We start from the raw sequence: 23845 nt of genomic DNA on the forward strand, positions 1-23845 counted from the left end.
CATTTTATGCATTTTAGCCGCTCTGCTTAACTCCACACTCACAGTGTCTTATCACATTATCAAGATCAGTCTGGTATATTAAGGATATCCACATCAGGTCAAATATTTGCCTCTTCGCATTAGGGTAGCAATCCATGCTAGAAGAGCACTTATCAGTATACATACTCTCCATAGATTTTCTTTTATTACCAGAGTATCTGTTTTCACTTAGTCCTTCATAAAACATTCATCCAGTGACTAGATTCCTCCTCTTGTATAGGGCATAAAAACATTTCACTCTTGATACCACAGTACAGTTCTGATTTCATTTGTGTTGCATTTCCCAGGACTGATAGGGAATTGACAAAGATATCAAAATCCTCAACTTGACAAATCATGATCAGCCTTTAATTCGAATTCTTATGAACTTGCCTAATAAGCCTAAAATTTAGAGCACATGAGGAAACAGGAAATATGCAGGTACACATCCACACTCATATTATTTAATTTCTCCAGACTGAGCTTTAATTTGTTCATCATAATTTGGTACATCATCAACTTCAGACTGTACCACATCTGATAGTTAAGGGCAAATAGAAATGAAACTGCTCAGTGATACTGTTCAGTGCGTAAATGCGAAAGACGTCATATAGAAAATGTGCTATGACACTAGGCTCCTAAGCCTCCTTCTCAATTTCACTCAGTTATTTTGTGTGGATATTTTAAAAGCATGGAAGTCTATGAAACACTGGATTCAATAACGTTTAAAAGAAAAGGTAATAATTTTTCAGTGCCAATAGTTTCTCTAAGGTTGCATCTAGAAGCAGAACTGCTGCAAAATACCGTCCCCACTTCCATTTATCTAATTCCCTTCATGTCAACTTTTCAATAAGGCCAGCCAAGGCTGTCTCCAGCTTGAAGCGGGTTTGAAACTGATCTACACAATTCTGTTTCATCTAAAGGGTAAATAATTGATCCTTCTCTGCACACTTGTTCATTACAGTTAGCATGAAACCTTAAAAAATTATGGACACATTCATTCTCCAACTGATGAACTGAACAAACTAATGTTCTGGGCAAAGGGTATCTGATATTGTTAAGGATATCACATCTCTACTATCAGTCCTATTGGTTTATTTTGAAGTTATCTGGTTAATTTTTTTAAAAAGAATTCTTTAATTTTTTTTTGGACAAAGAATAGCCAACACTGTGTGCTATCACAATTTTGACAAGAGTACTAGGTTTTTAAGAGTTCTTCTGCTTTTATGTTGTCTGAAATGGTGGAGCAAGGTAGGCCACAAGCAGAAGAAGGAAAAAACGGTATTTTGGATACTCACGTGATTGTTTTCATTTCCTTCTTCTCTGCATCTGGCCGGGCACGATTCAGTACTTTGAGGAAGTCTGATGTTTTTGCCCTCATGCGCGTGTGAATATAAGCCTGGTTTTTTTTTTGAGGAAAAATGTAAAAAACAAAAAACAAAAAAATACACAGCTGAAGGGCTCTGTCACAGCACTTTAAAATTTGGAGTGCTTTGTAGGGCCCTGGGGCATGCTTTGTGATAATAGTATAATGTACTTTTTTGTTTTTTGCAAAATACAGTAGAGTCTCACTTATCCAACATAAACGGGCCGGCAGAATGTTGGATAAGCGAATATGTTGGATAATAAGGAGAGATTAAGAAAAAGCCTATTAAACATCAAAATAGGTTATGTTTTTACAAATTAAGCACCCAAACATGTTATACAACAAATTTGACAGAAAAGGTAGTTTATTACACATTAATGCTATGTAGTAATTACTGTATTTACAAATTTAGCACCAAAATATCATGATGTTTTGAAAACATTGACTACAAAAATGCGTTGGATAATCCAGAATGTTGGATAAGTGAGACTCTACTGTAGTATCATTCCTGCAAACCATTAGGAATCATTAAGACCACATTAAATAAAAGGATAGGCATCAGGACTGTGAGATCTTCTTTAGAATCCCAAGATCCACAACCTGGTACACAAGACATATATTTATAGAATGAAATAATACTGAGATAACAAATATGAGTAGCAGAACTAGACTATCCCCAAAGTCCTTCTATACAAACATCTCTTGCAATCTCAAGTCTTCTTTATTTCAGCAGTATAATTTAGGATATGGGAGATAGAAATTGCTGCCATGCTTACAAAACCAAAAACTGAAAATCCTTGCCAGTCTACCTTAAATCACAAATCTACTACCTGACCACTTGTACTTTAATGTTATTGCTTCTGTACCTTGGAGCATTTGATGTGATAGTGCAGGTAGTCCCGGAATGTGTGGATCAAATTGATGGTGTTGTCCCTGGCGGCAGCATTGGTATGGCGAGGGAACAGCACTGCAAAGAGAACATATCAGAAAATGCTTCTGTAGGTTACATATATTTCTATTTGTGGGTCAACATCCATATACAAGATCAGCAGCCTTTGCAGCATTCAGTTATGGCCATTTGTTCAGAAATAATATAATGGAGTTTCTCTCTGTACTGTACACCAGAGCTAAACCCATCTGAATGTGATGCCTTGAGGGCACTGTCCATAGAAGTATAGTCTCCTTATAGGTCTATTGTAGATACTGTCCATCACAAGAGCTGCCATATTGGACCAAACTTAAGGCACAAGTAGTCTAGTATTTCTCTCCCGTAGTGGCTAAACAGATGCCTGTGCAAACTCCATAAACAGAATACCATCGTCACAGCAGCCTTTCACTTGTGCTGGTGAGCAACTGACATTGAGAGCCATGCTGCCTGCAATATTGGAGATGGGACATAACCATCATAATTAGTAACTGACAGTTATCCCCCATGAATTAGTCTAACTCTCTTAAGGGTGTCCAAATTGGTGGTTATTACCACATCTTGTGGTAGTACATTTAAACTGTGGGTTTTCCTAAGTACTTTTCTTTATCTGACTCAAATCTCTCTCTTGCTATTTGCCGTCCTTACTTCCTGGCTGCTGCTAAAAGAGTAAAGTATGCACAACTCTATGAAGAGTCTTTTCTGAACTACCCCATTTTTCTCAGGCAGCAAGATAAACAAAACCGTATTTCCAGAGACAAAGTAGTCTCCTATACATATCTATTATGTAATATTTTGTAATCTAGGGCCAGAATCTAAGAAAGACTCTTCACAAAGATCTATTTACAAAGATGGCATTTAGTACGTATTTTCTCGAATCCAAATACTTTATTGAAATGTCTCTTCATTAGAAGGCTCCGCATTTCTTTTCTCAGTCACCAAAAATTCATCACAAGCAACTCTTGGCAAAGGCACCTCAATAAAACGATCTGTTAAAGGAGCACCTGGAAGAATATCATTGTCAGGATGGTTTTTTTTTTATCCTACTGTCGAAGTGGAAACGGAGTTGGACTTCTTAGGATTCTATATCTGAATGATGCCCATGACAAGGCTCTCAGGAACACAGGAGCCTGTCTTGGCAAAAATTTCCTTAATGTTTTCAAGAATTAGAGGTTTGCAGGTTTTGGCTTGGTGATAAGCTATGATGAGTTAAAGTTGGATTTGGAAATGGATCTAGATTTTAATGTGGTGCAGTATGCATTTTACAGAACTATGTCAATTGTCTTGGTAAGTAAAAGAGGGAAACACTAAATGCCTATTTTAGTCAGCATATGTTCTTCAGCAATAAATACATTTTGACTTTGTTAGGCTAAATTCACTAATTTATGACATAGTAAAACAAGTGTTCACATTAGAACGTATTTTATCCACAAGTATTTAATCTCTTTCTTCAGGACCAAATAACTTATTTTCTGTACAGACAACTGGCACAGCTTCTAATGATACATTACAATTATTTCAAAAGAGCTCTGCAGCCTATTTGCATCTTAAGAGGTAAATTGTCATATTTTCATATCATTTGGGAAAATGTGATGGATGCAGACAAAACAGCAGGCACATTTATCCACCCCCTCAGCACCTGAAGCCTTTGAACCAGATCTTCAAAAATAGTCAAATGCACTAGAAATCAGGATTGGAGAACCACAAAAGATCTTCAGATTTTGAGCTAATATCATATATAACCATCATATCTCCTCCAAAGGGTGCAAGAACTGAAATCATTTTTCTTTCCTTACAAGGTAGCCAAGACTTATTTGACATAATAAATCATATTCCACCTTTTACTGTTACCACTCTGAGGCTAGGCCTATGTTAACATTTATGAACATTTGAAAAATTGTCAGAAGATAGCCACATGTACAACACATTACACTAGTAGTCCAATGTGGATGTCATCAGGAAGTACTAGTGTCTAGTCTCTCTTTTTCTGGGAACCAGCAATGATCAAAGCAGTAAATTCATTCTCAGTTCTGGATAGCTTTAAAGCCACTTTCCAAGGTGCTGAACCTATTTTGGAGACCTATAGACCCTGGATAATCCCTTTAAAGTCTGTATTAAAGCCTGACGTGTATTCACTGCTGCTCTGAAAGGGGCACCACCACCTGCAACAACCAAAACTGGAACAATAGACATGGTATGCTATGTGATTCAACCATATCAGATGCTAATAGCACAACAATCTGTGAACATATTTTTAAAGGGGGATTGCAACTTTAATGCCCAGTATGAACAGGTTTAGACATTCCATATTTAAGCCACATGCCAACAGTACTACTTCTTGTCTAGACTGAATATTATCTAATCCCACATTGATTTCAGACTCCAATTTGGCATGGGATGTAGAAAAATACGATGGCTCATGTTACCAAGAATTGCTGAATGGCTCAGAAGAATGAATGATCCAGCTATATTTCTAATTCTGTTTCTCCATCAGGATAAGCAAGACCCAAGTTTTGATAGCAATACTACATACGAAACTGGATCGCAACAGATCCAATTATTTAGTGTCATCCAAGAGTGCCTAAAGTACTATGGGACATTTGTTTGGCTACAAAGCAATTATTGGAAGTTGAATTTTTTGGGTCCAGAGTTGTTTTGTAAGGAGTAATCTCACAATGAACAACTCCACTTACAGGGAGGAAACAATCAGCTCCTGGACCCAGCTGGTCCGGTCTCCTGCAAGATGTCATGAATAAAACTTGAGGGGCATGGATTGGCTTATGATCCAGACACCCCTTCTTATGTCTTTGGTACAGAATAACTTCAATTAGCAAACTAGGACAGTATTCTAGGTATTCTGCAACTACACCGAGACTTCCAACAAAACATTTTAGCAACAGTCACCCACCAGGGCTGTTAGACAAGAGTGGGAATTGTGTAGCCGGCTACAACTGCTAGACATTTCAGTTCAACAACGTATGAACAAACACATAATTCTCACCCAGATCACAAGGAAAGGCAATTTCCATTGTCCTGTCAGCTCCTGAACTATGTGAGCAATTGGTCACATCATGAAAAGGTTGAATTTCAAGCTGAATGGTATTTATAAGAGAAAACAGCTTTCACGTTGTGATGTCTTCAAACTCTTACTTAGGTGAAAATGTTACCCACTTACCAAAGGTGATGTATCCAATGTTATCCCCTACTGCTGCATCTGTATCTTTTAGCTCCAAGGGGGGCTCCCTGTGGCTGAAGAGCACTTGGGGGGCTGTGTGGCTGGCACGGCGACCCTCCTTGAACTCCTGAGATGAAAGAGAACACATTTTTATTAGAAATCTAACAGCAGGTATTCCCTTTCTAAGCCTGTTTTCCATTCTCAGGAATGGAGGTTGCCAATGTTAGGTCTTACTTCTCCACCCACTAAAATGCTTAAAATTTTGAAGCTTCAGTCATGTCTCATCCTGGAATCAAAACATTGTGGCACTGTCAACTTCTAAGACTTCCCCTCCCTCTCCCCCATATAGATTTTTTAATATGGTGCTAAAACCAATTTGAGTATCAGAACTGTGTTACACTTGTGACTAATTACTCAAATTACCCACATTTGCCTGCAAGTCCATGAGTATGGTGAAGATAAAAAATGAATGTGAGAGATCCATTTGAAATAAGATATAGAAATTTTGACTAGGCCATGAAATATTAGCTGGGAACTGTTTTTCAAAGGGTTACATTTGCTCTTGGATTAGGTGCTTTACAGCCATATTGCTCACTACCAAGTCAATTTCTTTTATCAGTGTATACACCTGTTTCAAGGAGTGCTTGGCTGGACTAGTTAAACCAGGTATATACTTGGTGATGTAGTGTTTTGAATGTTATACTAGGATTCTGTGAGGACAATGTTCAAAACTCTGTTTGGACAGACCTTGAACAAGTCAAATTCTCTCATCCTTAAGAAATTCAATGGCAACTAACTTGAAAATTACTTGAAAGTGCCAAATGAATAAATAAATAAAGCAATGTTTAAAAGCTGAATTTTATATTAACAACCAAACTTAAAGCAATTTTTATACTATGCAGAATTAATAAACTGTAACATTCTGGAAAAATATTCATGTAGAACAGAGTTTCTCTAACTGCTCCCTCAGATGTTTTGGACATCAACTTCCACAATTCCTAACATTTGGTTAGCTGGCTGGGATTTGTGGGAAATGAAGTCCAAAACACTTGGAGGAGCAGAGTTTGAGAAACACTGATGTAGAATATAAGGATCTTTCCAATATATGATGTGACTATTTCACATCTATATCGCATCAAGTTTAAACAGGAATACTGTCCCATATGTGGGTAGTTAATAAATAAATGCACAAAATAATTTTAAATAAAGAGACAAAGAGTATGCTTCCATTAATAGTAACCTGTGATATCTATATGACAAAATGCAATTTCATTGACAGCATATTGTGACTGGTTGATGAATTTAAAAATTGGACACGCTCAACTAAGACTTATTCTTGCCTTCAAGAGTGCAGTGGAAATAAACTCCTGAAAGGAAGGGCCATTGAGTAGATGTTTTTAGGATTATGAGTGTATGTTCTGTTGCTGAATTCTTGAATCTTTAACATGGCCTCTTGATTTAACTTAGGAAAGCACACATAACAGAACTGACCATGTAATTAACAACAGTTTGATACAGAAAGAACAGTTGTATGAACCTCATGTAAAACATGCTGTATTATTAGAGGGCATGTATGCTAATGTTTCTCAACAGGAACTCCTATGGCTCTGAAGAACAGTCTTTTAGTAAATGCTTCAGAGAGCACAGTACATGCAGAAAAAAAACAGCAGGAATAATTATTGCTGCATTCTATATGCAGGTTTTCCTGCTTCTGCTTTTAGACTACTCCACCCAGTTATTTATAGTGTTTCCAGTCTAATGTTCTGCACTAACCATTTGGTTAATTCATTTTAGTATTTATTAAAGTAGAGAGTAATTGTGGTGCAGTGGTTTGAGCACTGGACTCTGGAGACCACAGACTGAATTTCTGTTTGGCCATTGAAGCCCACTAGGTGAACTTGGGCAAGGCCATCTCTTAGCCTCAGGGGAAGCTAAAGCCAAGCCCCCCTAAATAAATCCTTCTTAAAAACCTGTGATACAATCACCTTAGGGTTGTCATAAGTTAAAAATGTCTTGAAGGCACACAACAATTTACTAAGATATTTATCTAACATTGTAGCAAAAGATATAAAACAAATTATATTTGTCTCATATAGTAATGATATACAATTATTAAAAACAGAATGTGAATATATTTTCCAACCCTCTTACAGTAATTTACTGTATATGCCCATACATGTAGACTTTGTGTATAATTTGTGAGTCAGTTTTAGGGGCCAAAATTATGGATTTTGATATGATCAATAGATAAATTGATGGTAATTCTACAGAGGGGAAAGCATCAAGGCTGCCTCAGGATGCCAGCCATTCATAGCCGCCACTACCATTTTCCAACCCAGGCATTCAACAAGACCAGAGGTGGTACCATAGTAGAGAAAGTGGGTGCTTCTTTTAGATCCTTCTAGGATGGAGTAAGCTCTTCCCTTCCACCACTCTACAGAGAAGGTGATGATCTTTATTTTTATAAGAGATAAGATACACACACTGACACATGGATAAGTTGACCCAGGTTTTTTGGGTTGGTTTTTTTACTAGATTTCTACAATTATACATGCATATATAGTAGAATGGATTATATATCTGCAGGAAGAATGTTGTTATATAAAACCTAGTGACTGCATGTATTTATAATAATGTTTGCATTAGCAAGTTGAGTTTCCAAATGCATCCACAGTATCAATCTTACTGGGGGGGAAGGAGTTCTCTTGAAAGACTATAGTATTTCTGATATAAATGTGCTAGTCATAATCCATTAGAGGTCTACAGAATCTGAAGTGACATACCTGCATGAATACCTTTCCAATCACTACGTCATCGTCATCCTTAAATACCGTGCTGAAAACAACTGTGACACGGTCCTTCTTTGATTCAACATACCTAAAAAAGGAGGTGAAAAGAATACTAAAGATTTAAAATCTTCAACACAGAGAATTCTGTAGGTGCATAAGATTTTAAAAACAATGGCAATTTACCAACTATTTAATAGTCTTTATGATTCAGTTCACCAATGTAATTTATAGAGCTGATTAAAAGAACCACCAAAACTTGGAATCTTTCTGACCTCACTTACCAAAATATAAAATGGCTTGACAATTTACCATAAGCCACAAGCTTCTGTCTACAGCATGATACATACCATATCTTTTCCACGCCAAGGGTGACTGTGCACATGAAATAATAGTTATCCTTCAAAACTGGTAATAATATGGGGAGTCCTACAAATTGTGGGGCAAGCTGATATATGTGAATGATGCACTTTAAAAGCCATCTTCAGCTGTTTTATTTAGACTAGTTCATGAGTGGGAATTCTCCAGGAAACACTAGTCTAACTTTGATTTCCCGGCAACACAACTGCGTGCAAGTTGAGTTCATATATCATCATATATCCCTCCACCAAGGATTATTATAAATTATTAGGAATATTCCAACTAATATATATCTGGGAACATCTATGAGCTACTATGACTTTTACTGTGTATATGTAACAATGAGTCCAAAAGCACAACCAATGTCAAGACCTACCTATGGGCAAGTAGATATATATTTGCTGCTCACCCACCTAAACGCTGAAGAGATTGTGGGTGACAAACAATGCATCAATGAACACATAATGTTTTGGCCATTCTAAATGCCAAGGTTGGAAAACAATTTCAAGATAAGGGAGATAAAAATCTAGTTATTTCTTACATAGTCTCATCATCTCGGTAGTGAATGACTGCCCTCTTCTCTCCATCTTTTCCTTCCTCTTGGAACTTAAAATACTTCTCAAAGACCGAAGCAAAGCAGTTGCGCTTCAGCATGCCTGCTTGATGCACAATGGAGTCTTTGGCAGCAGGAAGGTTCTCCAAGTCATATAGCAAAGAAACATTGTATCCTAAAACAGATAAACAACACAGCAGTCACAACTTTCCCTTCTCTGGTCAAACTTAGAACAGTGGAGAAAGCAACACAGTATGATCAGTCTGTCATAGATTATCTCTTTCCAAGTCTTCAGTGGAAACACATTCTAATAAACTGTGGTCCATTAAGCATGCCCTTTCCCTCCACACAAGGAAATTTTTGTTCCATTCTCCCACCCTGGCAGAAACTATTTCTGCCTCTATGTTTTGTAATGAATGAGTGGGAAGCAGCACTATCACAGGTAACCATGGTTTTCCAGAGCTCCTGGGTGCCTGTCAGTCTTTTTACCCAGAACAAAGAATCTCTAACTACAGGAGTGGGGGTACATTTGGGGGTGGATTCAGAATAATAAGTTTCACTGCTCTGAAATACAGCTATGATATTCTCAGCTTCCCTGTGGAACACAGAAGGGGGCTGTGTGGTTATTTTAAAATCTAGCACAGCGACAAGGAGATCCCAACTGCAAGCTGGCTTAAAAATGCACCATAATTTTACTTTATAAAAAGCAGGGAATAATTACACTGGACTTGCAAACAGAATAAGTATCAAGGCATAAAGTATGCTAAGTCTTACCAGACTCTGGAGTTACCAAGTAGTTTCCGTACACTCTCTTCAACAACTAGGAAAGAGACAAAATTCTGTGAGCTTTAACATATATTTCCTTCTGCTCTCTTAATCACTTTTCTGTCCTTCACAAACGTGCTACTCTTAAAAACTCTTTAACTCTCTAGTAAACTAGCGGTATTTCTGATCCAGAAAGCAATTTTCAGGAATCCTGACATTCTTCTCTGCCATCTCATTATGCAAGACAAGACTGGTGACAAAATCCTGGGATTTATGTTGCATGATGAAAAATTACAGCAGGGTAGGATCATGACCGTATCTACTCATGCCCACACAGAGTGGAAAATCATAAGTGATGGTGGAACTTTAATTGAAAACATATGGAGGAAAATCTCTGTTCCTCTCATTCTTAATTGAATTATGCTGGCCAAGAAAAGTAACTGGTCAGATAGGAGGTATATTTACCATATTAGTTCTATTAAAGATTCCCTAGTCAAACAGAATGGGGGCAAAACACTGATGTTTTAAATGGCCATACAATCATTAAATGGCAGAAGTTGGACAGAGAGAAGGGAAGTCATTCTGAAAAGAAGGATGAGAGTGTAAGAGTTGAAATACTGTAAAATGCACACTGGTAAAGCAGCAGCAGGACTCTCCAGACATTAATCACTTCACACTAATCACCATATGATACCATATGCTTGATGTGACTTTTTCTACCTTTAATTTATCTGCTTTGAAAGCCAGAAAAGATGTAACTAGACATTACTTGCTAAAGAGCTCTTTAAAAACCAATGGTCACATTGTTTATGAGACAGATTCTTGAACAGAGTTACTGGGTGGAAAACAGCTTTCTTTCATCCACTCTTTGGTCTTCTGTTTGAAATCATGTTCCCTTTTTACCTCAACCCAAAGGATTCTAAATTTGTCAACCAAATTAAACTGCACCCTACCTTAGGTATGTGGGAGAAAATTTGGAGCAAATAGATGGGCAAATGCTAGTGCCTTTTTTGACACGCAAGCTTCCATTCAGATAAAAAAAAACAAACGACCAAATGATTGTCCCCTCTTTGCCATCCTAAGACTGGGAAAGTAGCCATTGTGTTCCTTTGCTCTGCTGGGCATTTTTAAGGCTCTTCTCAGATGGTCCTTATAAGTGGCTCCAGCAATTTCATGAAATGTTTTCTATATAGCCTCATACTGGTTGCAGCATCTGTTCTTCCTAAGCAATGTAGCATGAACTCTCTCAAGTTACGCAACATCTGAAAACCATTTCAGGAACTGAGTCACACTTTCTGCTGAGAGATTCAACCACAAGGCATAGTTAAGGACTGCTTTTTCTACCATAAATGGCTCTTCGGAAAATATCTATGGCTCAACATGAACCAAACTTGCTACTTCACACATCAGCTGCAGACACTGAATGAGCCCTTGTATGCTACAAGCAGAATTAGTACTAAGAGTGGGTGGGGAAACTTTGAAAGCCCTGTTAGAGCAGGAATAGCACTTTGAGCTTCTGCAAACGTCCTCCCAAAAATACCTCCAATCTTTTAGAAGCACAGCCCAAACCAAGTAATAATGTCTACATGAGCAGTAGAGACTACTTTCAGCTACCTCTAATTTGTATTTTTACTAACAGGCAGGGTTTAGAAAAATACTAGAGGTTCATTAACTGAAAGAGAGGTGCCACTGGAGGTAGAAATTCATTGTTACTTCAGAACTTTAATTTTTCTTCATTTAGTACTATGGAAACACCTTACTATCATATCACAAGCAAATAATCATGGTTATAGCATAGTGAAACCAGTAGTCAACACTACAGCCTAAGCAGTCTCCAAAAGACTTAACATTTATATTAGCTATTAGAAGGATGAAATCAATGCCTATCTCCAGGAAAGAATCTGCCATCTGAACGTGATCACAGAATAAAAAGGAAGATAGTAACATGAAATCTAGCACCCCCTTTCTGACTGATTTATATTTTAACATGAGCTTTCATGGATAGGAATTAACATCCTTAGATGTGCTGATAGGGTGATATCAGTGTATCTGAGGAAGTAGATTAATAACCATATAAATTCATTCTCGAATATAAATCAACTAGTCTGAAAGATCTGGCTAGATCCCCTCCCCCTCTCCCCTTTTATGCTGCAACAGACTAACATGGCTCTTTCTTTCAGGGTGTGAAAGATCTGAATATCTGAGCAAGTCAGTAAGAACGAGAATTATAGCTAACTTTCACAAATTAGGGCTATCTAAATCAAAGACAAAATTCCAGATTATGTCTGAACTGCACTGCTTAGTAGTAGTGGTTAATAGGTGAACTAACAATGCCTACTTTTATTACCTTTAATTAAAAGCAATCAAGTTCCAAATTCTACCATAATCCATGTTCTACTGGGTTCACTATTTAGTTAATAAAGTCCATCACCTGTTCAGAAAAACAAGTAGTAGATTTTGCAAAACATCTGGTCTGGCTGCACTAGTTTGAACTGTTAAAGCACCAATTCAGTGTCTTGAAATGTTTTATACAGCAAGCTTGTGCCAAAAGCGATATGTTGGGAATGGAAGTGATAAAGTTCGTAAGAGATTTCAAAGGCACTTGGAAGCAGTAAAAATCCCTGCTTCCTCAGTGTTATCATTCAAAGCCCAATGATAACACCCTGACAATAACAAATGAAAGCTCTCTTCTCCATCCTGTCACCGCCCTGGTCTTGGAGGAAGGGAAGAAGAGGCAGATACAGCTCTACCATGCCCAGGCCCAGAAAATGATGAAATAGCCACTTCAACTGCCACTGCTCTGGCCTTGGAAGGAGAGAAGACCAAGACACAGCTCCATCTAGCTTAGATCTGTAAGTAGATGAAAGATTTCCTTTCATCCCAACTGCCACTGTACTGGCTGCACAGGGTAAGGAGAGGCAGCCTTTGCTTAATCCCTTCTAAGTCTGCTATTTTCTTTTCCTTTAGTGCCATGTCTTACTCAGATTTTACATCTCTGGGTATGGAACTGTTTGTTTGTTCTTTGACTGGTGAAGTGCCATGTACAGTGCGGGTGCTAAATAAATAAATACATGATAATGATAATATCATAAAATATCAAGTCAATTTTATTATAAAAATGACCATAGAGTTTTTTTATGTTACAGGATTATAAAATGCAACCACATAAGGTTACTTAAGGCATATGCATTTGAATAACACAATCAAGATATTCATACTTACCTCATCAGCACCATGTTCCTGGAGCTCTTTGTAGAATTTTAGAGAAATACTGACCATAACCTTTGTTTTGTCACCATTAGGATTGGAAATATGGTAAAGGACTCCATCAAAATCTAGGAGAAAAGGGTTTGAGAGATGCATGGTGCTTGCATTACTTTCAACTTTATTCTATTTTTGAAGACAAAGCATTCGAAAATGGGGTACTAGCAACACAAAAGTTTTGTGGTGCTTGTGTATACTGCTACTAAAGATACCAGAAACAGCAGACCAGACGACAGATATCAAAGAAGAAAACATTTCTCAAGTTACAACTGACACAGATGGACTAAGATTTGCTTCTTAGTTTATCATTTCACAGTTTCTTTCATTGATCTGCAATTTTCTTTGAAAAGTCTGGATAAAAAATTACAATACAATATATCTACATATACCCCAAAATATGGATTATAGATTGATATGTATATATTTGTATGTTATTTTTGATAATGGACATTTTAAACAGCCTTGGAAGCCACACTTTTTCCAACCTTGCCACAACAGAACAAGATGCCGTCAGTAATATATCAACTCCAACAGGATGGGTAATGGACACCTCACTATTAGACATTGAAACTTCAGAAATAGAGCTCATTTTATACAGGTGAACTGAGCCAATGTGAACACAGAAAAGAGATGGGCCTGCGGATGGAAATGACCCACAAAATCTTTTTATTTCACTTAAAATTATTCCTTTCCCCAGCAATTTGAGAGAATGGGACTTACCTGCAAATGTTACTTCTACAGCCTCAGGTTTGTTTCTGGAGGACAGAAAAAGAACAGCAGTTAGAATTTAAATAAAGTTCACAGGAGCTGGAGACACAATGAATCAGACATTTTATTTTATTTAAGATATTTTCACCCCACCTTTCTCTACGGCAGGTCCCAAAGCATTTCCCAGCACATAAAACACACAATATCAACAATAAAACATAAAATGCAAAAGTTAAAACATACTAAAGTACATATATGACAAAACAACTTCCACCTTCCCCATATCATACTTTTAGCATATCCAAATGTATTAAGAGAATGCAACACACTGGTAATGTTGTTGGATAACATACAAAAAAATCTTACCAGCCTCTGATACCCAAGTGACTATGGTTATTTTTCACCTTGGCCCACAGATTTTCAAAACCCATTTACTTTCAGAATAGAAAAATACAGCTCTTTCATATGCTATAGGCTAATAATGTGCATTTCTGATACTTTGCTGAACAGGAAGATGCAACTGTAAAAGGAGCATGAGAGAAGTCAAACCTCTTATCTACAATGCTACATAATAATTGTCACTTCAATTGTTTCAGGAACCTTGGCATGATAACCATTACTGAAGAATACTAACAATTGCAATCCAGGCTTTTGATTGCCATGCTTTAATTATTATGTTATGCATGAGTAAACAGGAGAACCAGAATCTTAACTTCATTATTTTTTATAAATATTATTAAGTGGAAAAATATCTGTGAAGTTTCTTAAGCTACATTAATGAGTGCCACAAAATAAGGACAATAATCCTTACAATTTTTCTTGCCCACCCCTTCCCTTTTGGTTTGGATAATATCCTCTTCGTTTGAGCCAACAGCAGAACAATAAGCAAAACTTAACTGACCAGTTTAAAATCTTGCAGAAAATTCTAAATATGTATCAAGGGCATGAAAAAGAAAACACAGTTACTATATTGGAAATAATTTCTAGTCACCAAGAGATGACTCTTTGCACTCTTTGCCAACCACGTGAATCTTGGGAGAATAAAATACAACTACATCACAAATTAAGATCTCAATTTTAGCTTTGTATTCTGAATATAGAACAATTCCCACATGCTTACAAACTAATCTCAGCCTGCAGAAGAGAAGGCTGAGAGGAGACATGATAGCCATGTACAAATACGTGAGGGGAAGTCATAGGCAGGAGGGAGCAAGCTTGTTTTCTGCTGCCCTGCAGACTAGGACACGGAACAATGGCTTCAAACTACAGGAAAGGAGATTCCACCTGAACATCAGGAAGAACTTCCTCACTGTGAGAGCTGTTCGACAGTGGAACTCTCTCCCCGGGGCCGTGGTGGAGGCTCCTTCCTTGGAGGCTTTTAAGCAGAGGCTGGATGGCCATCTGTCGGGGGTGCTTTGAATGCGATTTCCTGCTTCTTAGCAGGGGGTTGGACTAGATGGCCCATGTGGTCTCTTCCAACTCTACTATTCTATGATTCTATGATTCTAATCTCTGTTTACTGCTTATCGATGAAGAGCAGAAGATGAATTCCATTTGGAATCATGTATCATCACCACAGAGCTAAATCTGACTGGTAGTCTGAGATTGGGGTAAAAAAGGCAGCTTACTAGTTGTCTTCTACTCATTTTGAAGGCAGGCAGGCTCTCACCCACGCATTAGATTAGTTCTCAGTTCTCACCAAAATCACTCCTAGTGCACAGATTATGTGAACATTAAATGCACCCATGCAGACAATTAAACCAAGAATCATCAGCTCAAAGTATTCTAGAATTCTTTTTTGAAACAAGGTCAGATTTTATGATAACATGGAAACCAAAAGGCAAATTCGTTTACCCAATGTATGATTAACTCAAATGGTATTTAAAGACTAACAGAAAAGAATCAAAGAGGTGAAGCAATGGGAAATTTAAGAACACCGGCATAAGACAAGCAGTGGTGGTAAGTAGCCCCCTTCACCCGCAGTGGAAGATCCACTCAAATCTCTTTGTTTCAGTTACCTGAAAAGATACAACTTAAACCTCTGATGGGCAATTTTAAGCATGTCAGTTTCCTTCTCTACTGTGTCCCAGTTCCTGGTTTGTGGGGATGTATATGCCTTCACACTGCTTATTAATTTATAGCAACTTCACAAATTCTAACAGAGTTTTCTTAGAGGTGGGTTTGTCATTGCCTCCCTCTGAAATATAGCTAACAGTGCCAGGTAGTCATTGACAGACTCCCAACCAAGTACTAACCAGGGTTGACAATGCTTAGCTTCCAAGATCAGTTGGGATCTGGTGCCTCCAGAGTATTTGGGCTCTTTCCCATTTTTTATCCTATGCTCTATGAGCTCAAAGAGGCAGAGAAGGGTATCATAACAGGATGTGAGGATTCTCCGTCTGTCACTCATATAATCCTCCGGCTTCTCCTCAAAGCCGTTTCAACTAGTATGGGATGGGAACAGAGGGCAAGGAGAGGGGTTTTCCTGTTTGCTCACATTTTCTCCTTGCTCTTCTGGGCAGGTTTTCAGATAAGATATACAAGAAGGAACACATAAACATGAAGAAATGCATTACTTCATGTCTTCTGCTTCTCATTAATAATTTTATAACAGAGGTCTGGAAGGCTATGGACTTTTGAGGGGATAGTGTTCAACACACTGGACACTGAACTTCATTAATATATTTTGAAAGGAACATGGCAGAACTGTTTGGTACTTTCAGCACAAAATGAAATTTCAAGGCCAGAAGAGGCCTCAACGGAAAAAGCATTCCTCAGAGATTTTAGTGCTACCACCGTACAACAGAGTGCCATATATACCAATGTATAAATCAAGAGCAGGTTCTGGAACCATATTTATGGATTTTGTGGATAAATTAAGGGTCATTCCATGTGGATGGGGAAGCCCCTTACTGGCATTTTCCCAACCAGGCGTTGGGTAAGGCCTTTCAGCATTCTGCTCAGAGGACTCTGATCAAAAAGGAACTACTGTATCCTCTTCTCTGAGCAGAGTGGCAAAAAGCAAGAGCTCAGTTCGTCCTAGGAAAAACTAAAAGAGGCACCAACTTTCTCAGTGCTCTTGAAAGGAAGCGCCAAAGAACCGGTGCCACTTCTGGCCCTTATGAATGCGGAAGCAGAAAAATGGTGCCAGTTTTTTGGTGCTTCTATTCAAATGAGTTGTGAGAGTACAATGGCTTGGTGCTTCTTTTAGTTTCTCTAAGGTTGGACTAGGCTATTGCCTTTCAACTCTCTATTCAGAGATGGTTCCATTTTTAATAAGAGTTAAAATACAGTACTTACCCAGACCCATAGGTAAGTTAACCTAGTTTCTGGGGGTTGATTTCTTAATTTATACAGAAGTACAGTGTTCCCACACTACTTCGCGGTTCACTTTTCGCGGATTTGCCGTTTCACGGTTTTCAATAAACTCTAAAAGACTATTATAAATCATAAAATATGACAATTTACAGCCTAAGGAAGGGAGAAAGGAGAAGCCAAAGGAAGAGAAAAGGAGCCCAAGAGGCAACAGGAGGAGAAGGAGACGATTTATCAACACACGATTGGTTGATAAAGACTTAAAATAGTGTATAACTACTGTAATAATGTATAAATATTAAAATAAATATAGCGACCCTATTTTGAGGATTTTCACTTATTGCGGGTGGTCCTGGAACCTAAACCCCGCAATAAGTGAGGGAACACTGTACAGTATGTCCTAGGTTTCTAAGATGATCCATTTTAATAAGACTGGGCAACTGCATTCTCCTTGCTGATGCAAAAATAGAGCTACAAGCAGCATTCTAGTCATCTTTGTTAAATTTTGAACCTCTCAGTTCCATTTTGAGTCCCACTGTAGAAGATCTGCTTTGAGTCTGATTTTGGGGAAAAAGCAGGTTCAAAATACAATAAAATAAATTATGTTTTAATTTAAACCTTTATTTCAGAATAATTACACTATGTAACAAAATTTGAAAACATATGTTCCTAGTTTGAAAGTGTTATTTTCTGTTCACTTGTACAATACTTACTTTGAAAGTAGTTGTTATACTCCAGAAACTTTGTTTTTGTGGCTGCCACAAACTATGTTGAACTGATTGAGACTCTATAAGATATTCATTGAAAAACTGTAACAAAATCTCCTCCAGGATGTAGTTTTTGCAGTTTAATGTTTCCCGTATTTTTATAACAGAACCAATTAGGAAATGACGTTTATAATCCAGAAACAAAAATTGTGTTACATACTATTATCAGCTTTTGGGAGGTTGTGAAGAGCAAATAAAGCCCAACCATCACATTGTGTATGTTTTTGTGGTTGACTGAGCAAATATTCATCCATTTTTTAAAATTAAAAACCTCCAGTCTTGATGGATATTCCACTGACTGGTAGGGCTACATTTTCCCCATCTTTGTAAGTACAGTAGAGTCTCACTAATCCAAGACTCGCTTATCCAAGCCTCTGGATAATCCAAGCCATTTTTGTAGTCAATGTTTTCAATATATCATGATATTTTGGTGCTAAATTCGTAAATACAGTAATTACAACATAACATTACTGCGTATTGAACTCCTTTTTCTGTCAAATTTGTTGTATAACATGAAGTTTTGGTGCTTAATGTGTAAAATCATAACCTAATTTGATGTTTAATAGACTTTTCCTTAATCCCTCCTTATCATCCAAGTTATTCGCTTATCCAAGCTTCTGCCGGCCCGTTTAGCTTGGATAAGTGAGACTCTACTGTACGTACACTTCTGATAAAGATGTTAAGAAAACATGAACTGGTCTACAAACAACCTATACAACTGAGAATTCTGGACCACCTATTTAAGCAATAGAAGTCTCACAATCTACTGTTTGAAGATCTGAGCTGTTTAATTTTGGTACACTACCATATTTTCTGCATAGATTACATGCTGGTTCCATTCGCTACTCCTGATGCATTCGCAATCCAAATTACTTCAAACAGGCTATCTAACACAACTGCATGCATTTTCAAACTTTGAAACAAAGCACTGCTTTCTTCCACATGGATTAATGAAGGGTTCTGTATCCTCATTTCTTTGTGAGCTTCCTACAGGGGAAGCCACCTGAAACATGAGGACACAGAGCGCTTTTATCTTCATTGCATTCAGCCCTAAGGAGTACAAAAAAAAGGAAGAAGCAAGAAACCAAAAATACCACCCAGCAGTCAGCTCCCTTCCTGTTACTGACTCTAAATGCAAGTCAGACCTGTTTTTGACAAGCTCATCTGAACTCAGGAAGCTAAAAACAGCAGCAGTTTCAGCCAAAGGCAGCTGTCTGTTTTTCCCATTAACACTAATGGGCACTGAGCACAGGTCATTCGAATCCTCTCTGATTCTGATTCCAAGGACATCTACCCGAATACTGGAGATGATGAGAAACAGTTTTGGTCAATCTAATTTCTTCCTACAATCAGTGATCAGTGTGCACTATTTTTAAACAAAGTCACTGCACTTTTGGAACTCCCAAGTCAGTCTTAGCTTTGAAGGGCCAACCAATAACACAGATGGACAGAGAGGATGGAGCTAAGCCAGCACGTGCTTAAAACCAATGTCAAATCCCCATCTGACAGCATATCCTCAATTTTCATTTCGACATAAACTAAATGCCTGAGCCTAACAGTAAATTAATAAAATGAGAAATTGAGAAATTATCTTGCACAGAACTTGCTTCTCATCTGCTATATTAGATAGACTTTTGGGGGAGGGGGGGGTCATGCAGGGGAAAGGCAGTCTAATTAGGAAATCACTTGGATCACCGTTAATGTCTGGCCTGAATAATAAAGGAAATTGAGGATTCCAGACCAATGTAATCCCTCATTCCTGCAGGACAAACAAAATGCCATTTAAAAGCTTATAGCTTACACTACCCAAGGGATCAGTTCATAGTCCACAGAATCTACACGGCTGTGCAAAACTACAGGACAGGATGCACCAATAAATATAGATTATGGTGGAATTTGGCAATAAAATGGTGCCAAAAACGCAGTATTAGGACAGGAAATGACAGTATTAAAAATGAGCAGTAAAGCAGTCCCATAGCTATGCAGTCAAAAGCTTGTTCAAACCTACATTTTAAACTTCCTTAGACTGTACTAAAATTGATATAAGGAATTGGTACAGCTTACATAGTGAAATTTTAAGTAATAGATTTTTTCTTTGAGGATGACCGTCCTGATCCCCAAAAAGGGTATACAGAACTGCACCAGATGCAAGGAAAACCATAAATCACTGATTCAGTCTGAAACAGTGCTAGTTCAGCTGCCTTAAGAGGTCCAGTTTCCAAGGATAGGACAGAATAAAAACATTGCTTTATAGCTCTTCCGCTACTGTACCAACCTCTCATCGGCCAGTCTGCTTCTCTACAGTGATTCTAGTATGTCTCTTTTTTATATACAACTATTTTAGTGTCTTAGCTTAAATATCTTGACAAAATCAGTGTACTGAAGCAAACCAAGCTACCTCAGCAGATCCAGTACTTCAAGTAACTAGCCAGGGCACATCAATTCAGCATGAACCTCTGATATGAAATTGGAATCATAAGCTGATTCACGTTACCTTTTAAAATATGTATTAAACATGACTGAGAAAAAAAATATAACTTATGGAGGCCTTCAGAAACTATTACTTTGCTAAAGTATTAATATGTTTTGGAACTGTGCAACAAGAAAAACAAATACCACTATTAAGAAGCATAAGTTACATTGTAGGATAGTCTTGTGAATAACAACAACATCCCATCCAGTTCAGGGCTTAAATTTAAAAAATTACAAAATACAAAAGTTAACCAGTGATTAAACTATAAAAAAATTAAAAGCCAGTTAAAACAACAAAAAAAACCCCATAAAAATATCACAGCACAACAAAAATAGCACACAGAAACCTAGTGCACTGTACAAAGCCTGTCCTGCCTAAAAGGCCTGTTGAAACAGGAAAGTCTTCAACTATTTACAGAAAAAAGTAGGGAGGGTGCCAGTTTATCCTTTCTGGAAAGGGAGTTCCAGAGTCTGGAGGCAACCTTTGACAAGGTTCCATCATAGAATCATAGAGTTGGAAGAGACCTCATGGGCCATCCAGTCTGACCCTCTGCCAAGAAGCAGGAAATCACATTCAAAGCACCCTCAACAGATTGTGTTCCCACCCAATGAAGCATTGAAGGTAGTGGGACAGAGAGAAGGGGCTCCCCAGCAGATCTTAGAGCATCAGCACGTTTGTAAAGGAGAAGACAGTCCTTCAAATACTTGAGCTATGTAGGAGTTTATAGGTCAAAATACTGTAGCATTTTTAATTGTATCTGGAAATAGACCAACATCCAATGGAACTGTTGCAAAAAGGGAACTGTGAGCTCCCTTAGCCAGCCCAGGGCCCTTCCATATAGCCATACAACTCAGAATATCAAGCCAGAAAATCCCACAATATCTGCTTTGAAATAGTTATCTGAGTCCACATTGCCATATATTCCAGTTCAAAGCAGAAATGTGGGATTTTATTCAGCTGTGTGGAAGGGTCCTCAATTAATAATCCGGTTGCAGCTCTCTATACCAACTGTAGTTTTCAAACACTCTTTAAAGAAGTGGTTCTCAAGCTGTGGGTCCCCAGTTTTGGCCTTCAACTTCCAGAAATCCTAACAGCTGGTAAACTGGCTGGGATTTCTGGGAGATGATGGCCAGCACAGTTGGGAAAGGGAGTCCTAGGTACAGTGTGATATACCAACCTATCTGGGATATAATTACGACATGGATCACATACCTAGATCTGATTCTAGTAAAGGTGGGCTAAATGCAGTCTTGTAGATGGTATTGGACTATGATTTCCATCATTTTTCATCCTTAGCTGACTAGGGTCGATGGGTCTTACATTCCAAAGCACTTGGAGACACAATTCCCATCCCTGTTCTTTCACTAATAACCAGCAACTTCTGATTAGGTTCTGATGTTGGAATTATAACATTAATTGATCTTTTAAAGTAGATATTTTCACACATCTAAATACCCACCCCCACTTAAAGTCATCTACAATTTTAACCCAATATAAACTTGATTTTATAAAGCTCACAGAACCATTTGCAAAGGTGCTTGAGACAGTTTTATAGATGACTATGGGAAAATTAAAAGCTATAAATCCATACTAAAGTTATAATTATTTCATGCTATGTGCTACTTTCTTACATTTGTCATAATCTAGGAAAGCATAATAATAAAGCTTTCTCTAAATCTTCCTTTGCAGAAACACTAGAAATCAAAGCCAGAACAGTCAAATCAAGCTGTAGAATATGACTTAGCACAGCATAAGCTGTGTGGGCATAATGCTCACAGATCAATACACCCACCACCACCGATAGTTGAGAATGCATACCATTCTGGGCTGTTCCAAAGGTCTTTAAAAAAAAACCCAAACACGTCACTTCATGTTCCAGGACACTCAGTGGCAAAGCTAAGGAAGCATTCATACCCGCAGACAGATAAAAAAGGAACTCAATCTGGAAGAAGCCAGATCCTTCTGAGAAAAGCCTTTTTAGTTGTCCTAATATTAATACACTTATATTTATGTTGAATATAGGTGTACAATACTTTCAAATTGAAACGTTTTTCTCAATCAGGCTATAATCTCTATGAACAGATCAGATAGCATATTTCCAGTTAAAGGGGGGATCTTGGTTGTAAAGGAGGGGAACTGGGGTACAGTTTTCTAGACTGGTCCAACAAGGGATATAATCTTTTAAAATACCTCTCTAAATAACTTATTGGCAGTAGAACTTCCCAATCAAATTTAAAAGCCTTCATTTTTAAAAATAACTTTGCTACCTTGCTTTATATAAAATTACCTAAAACAGGAAGATATGCTTTTGGTGATTTGTCAAATACAAGTGGAAGAAGCAACAAGACATGTCAAGCAATGACAACAAATGCCAGAACTCAGAATTAGGTTCAATTCTCTGACATGAAAAAACCAGTATTATATCCTTTAGACTTCACAGTTCCTAATGTGTGTACTTAGTAACTACCGGTATGTACTAAGAATACAACAATATTGTCAGTTTCATTTTGTCAGCCTGCAACTTTATATCTACACATACACAGTGATCTGTTTTAAAGGATCACTGTTCCAGACTGCAGAAGTGTCTGATGTGTACTTCTTAGACTAATAAATGCAGAGATTAAAACTCTTTCTACACACCCATTTTGTACATTATAGGACATGACTCAGCTTAAAACAAATAGTTCAGCACCCATTTCAGATGTTTGACATGACTCCGAGCTTGTCTCAACACGGACACCATTAGCTTAAAATGCAGAAGCTGTAACTTCCCCCCTCTAAATATTCCCAAGGTACTGATCATACAGTTGTCCCGGGGAGGCGGTTTAGATTATAATACTCAATACACAAGAAATTCAACACAAGATTAATGCAATGACTATTTCATGCATTAAATTTCTGACATATGATAGAATCATAGAATCATAGAATAGTAGAGTTGGAAGAGACCTCATGGGCCATCCAGTCCAACCCCCTGCCAAGAAGCAGGAAATCGCATTCAAAGCACCCCCGACAGATGGCCATCCAGCCACTGCTTAAAAGCCTCCAAGCACAGTGTGTTTAGCACAGTAAACACATATTTGAATGAGCTTTCCATTATGTATGGTGCTATGGATAACACAAGACCACTCCCTAGAGAAATGGAAAATAAAACCCAGTTCCATTAAGAACTTAAATGGGTGACCCTGCACCAGAGTTATCTCTCATTCTAACTTACCTCACAGGGTTCATGGTGATATAGGGAAGCTACTTGCATGCCTTGGAGTAAAGGCAAGAAAAAATTATAAACAGAGGCCTGCAGTAACCTGGTAGAAAACCTGACCTTCTGCATGATGTAGGCTACCACCTTGGGTTAGTTGTTTCTGGGACA

General features: G+C 37.8%; 1 protein-coding gene across 1 annotated transcript in view; it reads right to left on the reverse strand.

Annotated features, from left to right (window-relative positions):
- arpc2 (actin related protein 2/3 complex subunit 2) overlaps window positions 1-23845 on the reverse strand; it is a 30868-nt gene that overhangs the window by 1439 nt on the left and 5584 nt on the right. Inside the window, exons 2-9 of the mRNA XM_003214929.4 lie at window positions 13933-13967; window positions 13171-13283; window positions 9958-10003; window positions 9172-9358; window positions 8268-8361; window positions 5485-5611; window positions 2251-2351; window positions 1317-1417 (exon numbers count right to left, since the gene is read on the reverse strand). Coding sequence (XP_003214977.3) covers window positions 1317-1417; window positions 2251-2351; window positions 5485-5611; window positions 8268-8361; window positions 9172-9358; window positions 9958-10003; window positions 13171-13283; window positions 13933-13967 — 804 coding nt within the window. The remainder of the gene's footprint in view (window positions 1-1316; window positions 1418-2250; window positions 2352-5484; window positions 5612-8267; window positions 8362-9171; window positions 9359-9957; window positions 10004-13170; window positions 13284-13932; window positions 13968-23845) is intronic.

This window comes from Anolis carolinensis, chromosome 1 (genome assembly GCF_035594765.1).
Source record: "Anolis carolinensis isolate JA03-04 chromosome 1, rAnoCar3.1.pri, whole genome shotgun sequence".
In the NCBI taxonomy this organism is placed as follows: Eukaryota; Metazoa; Chordata; class Lepidosauria; order Squamata; family Dactyloidae; genus Anolis; species Anolis carolinensis.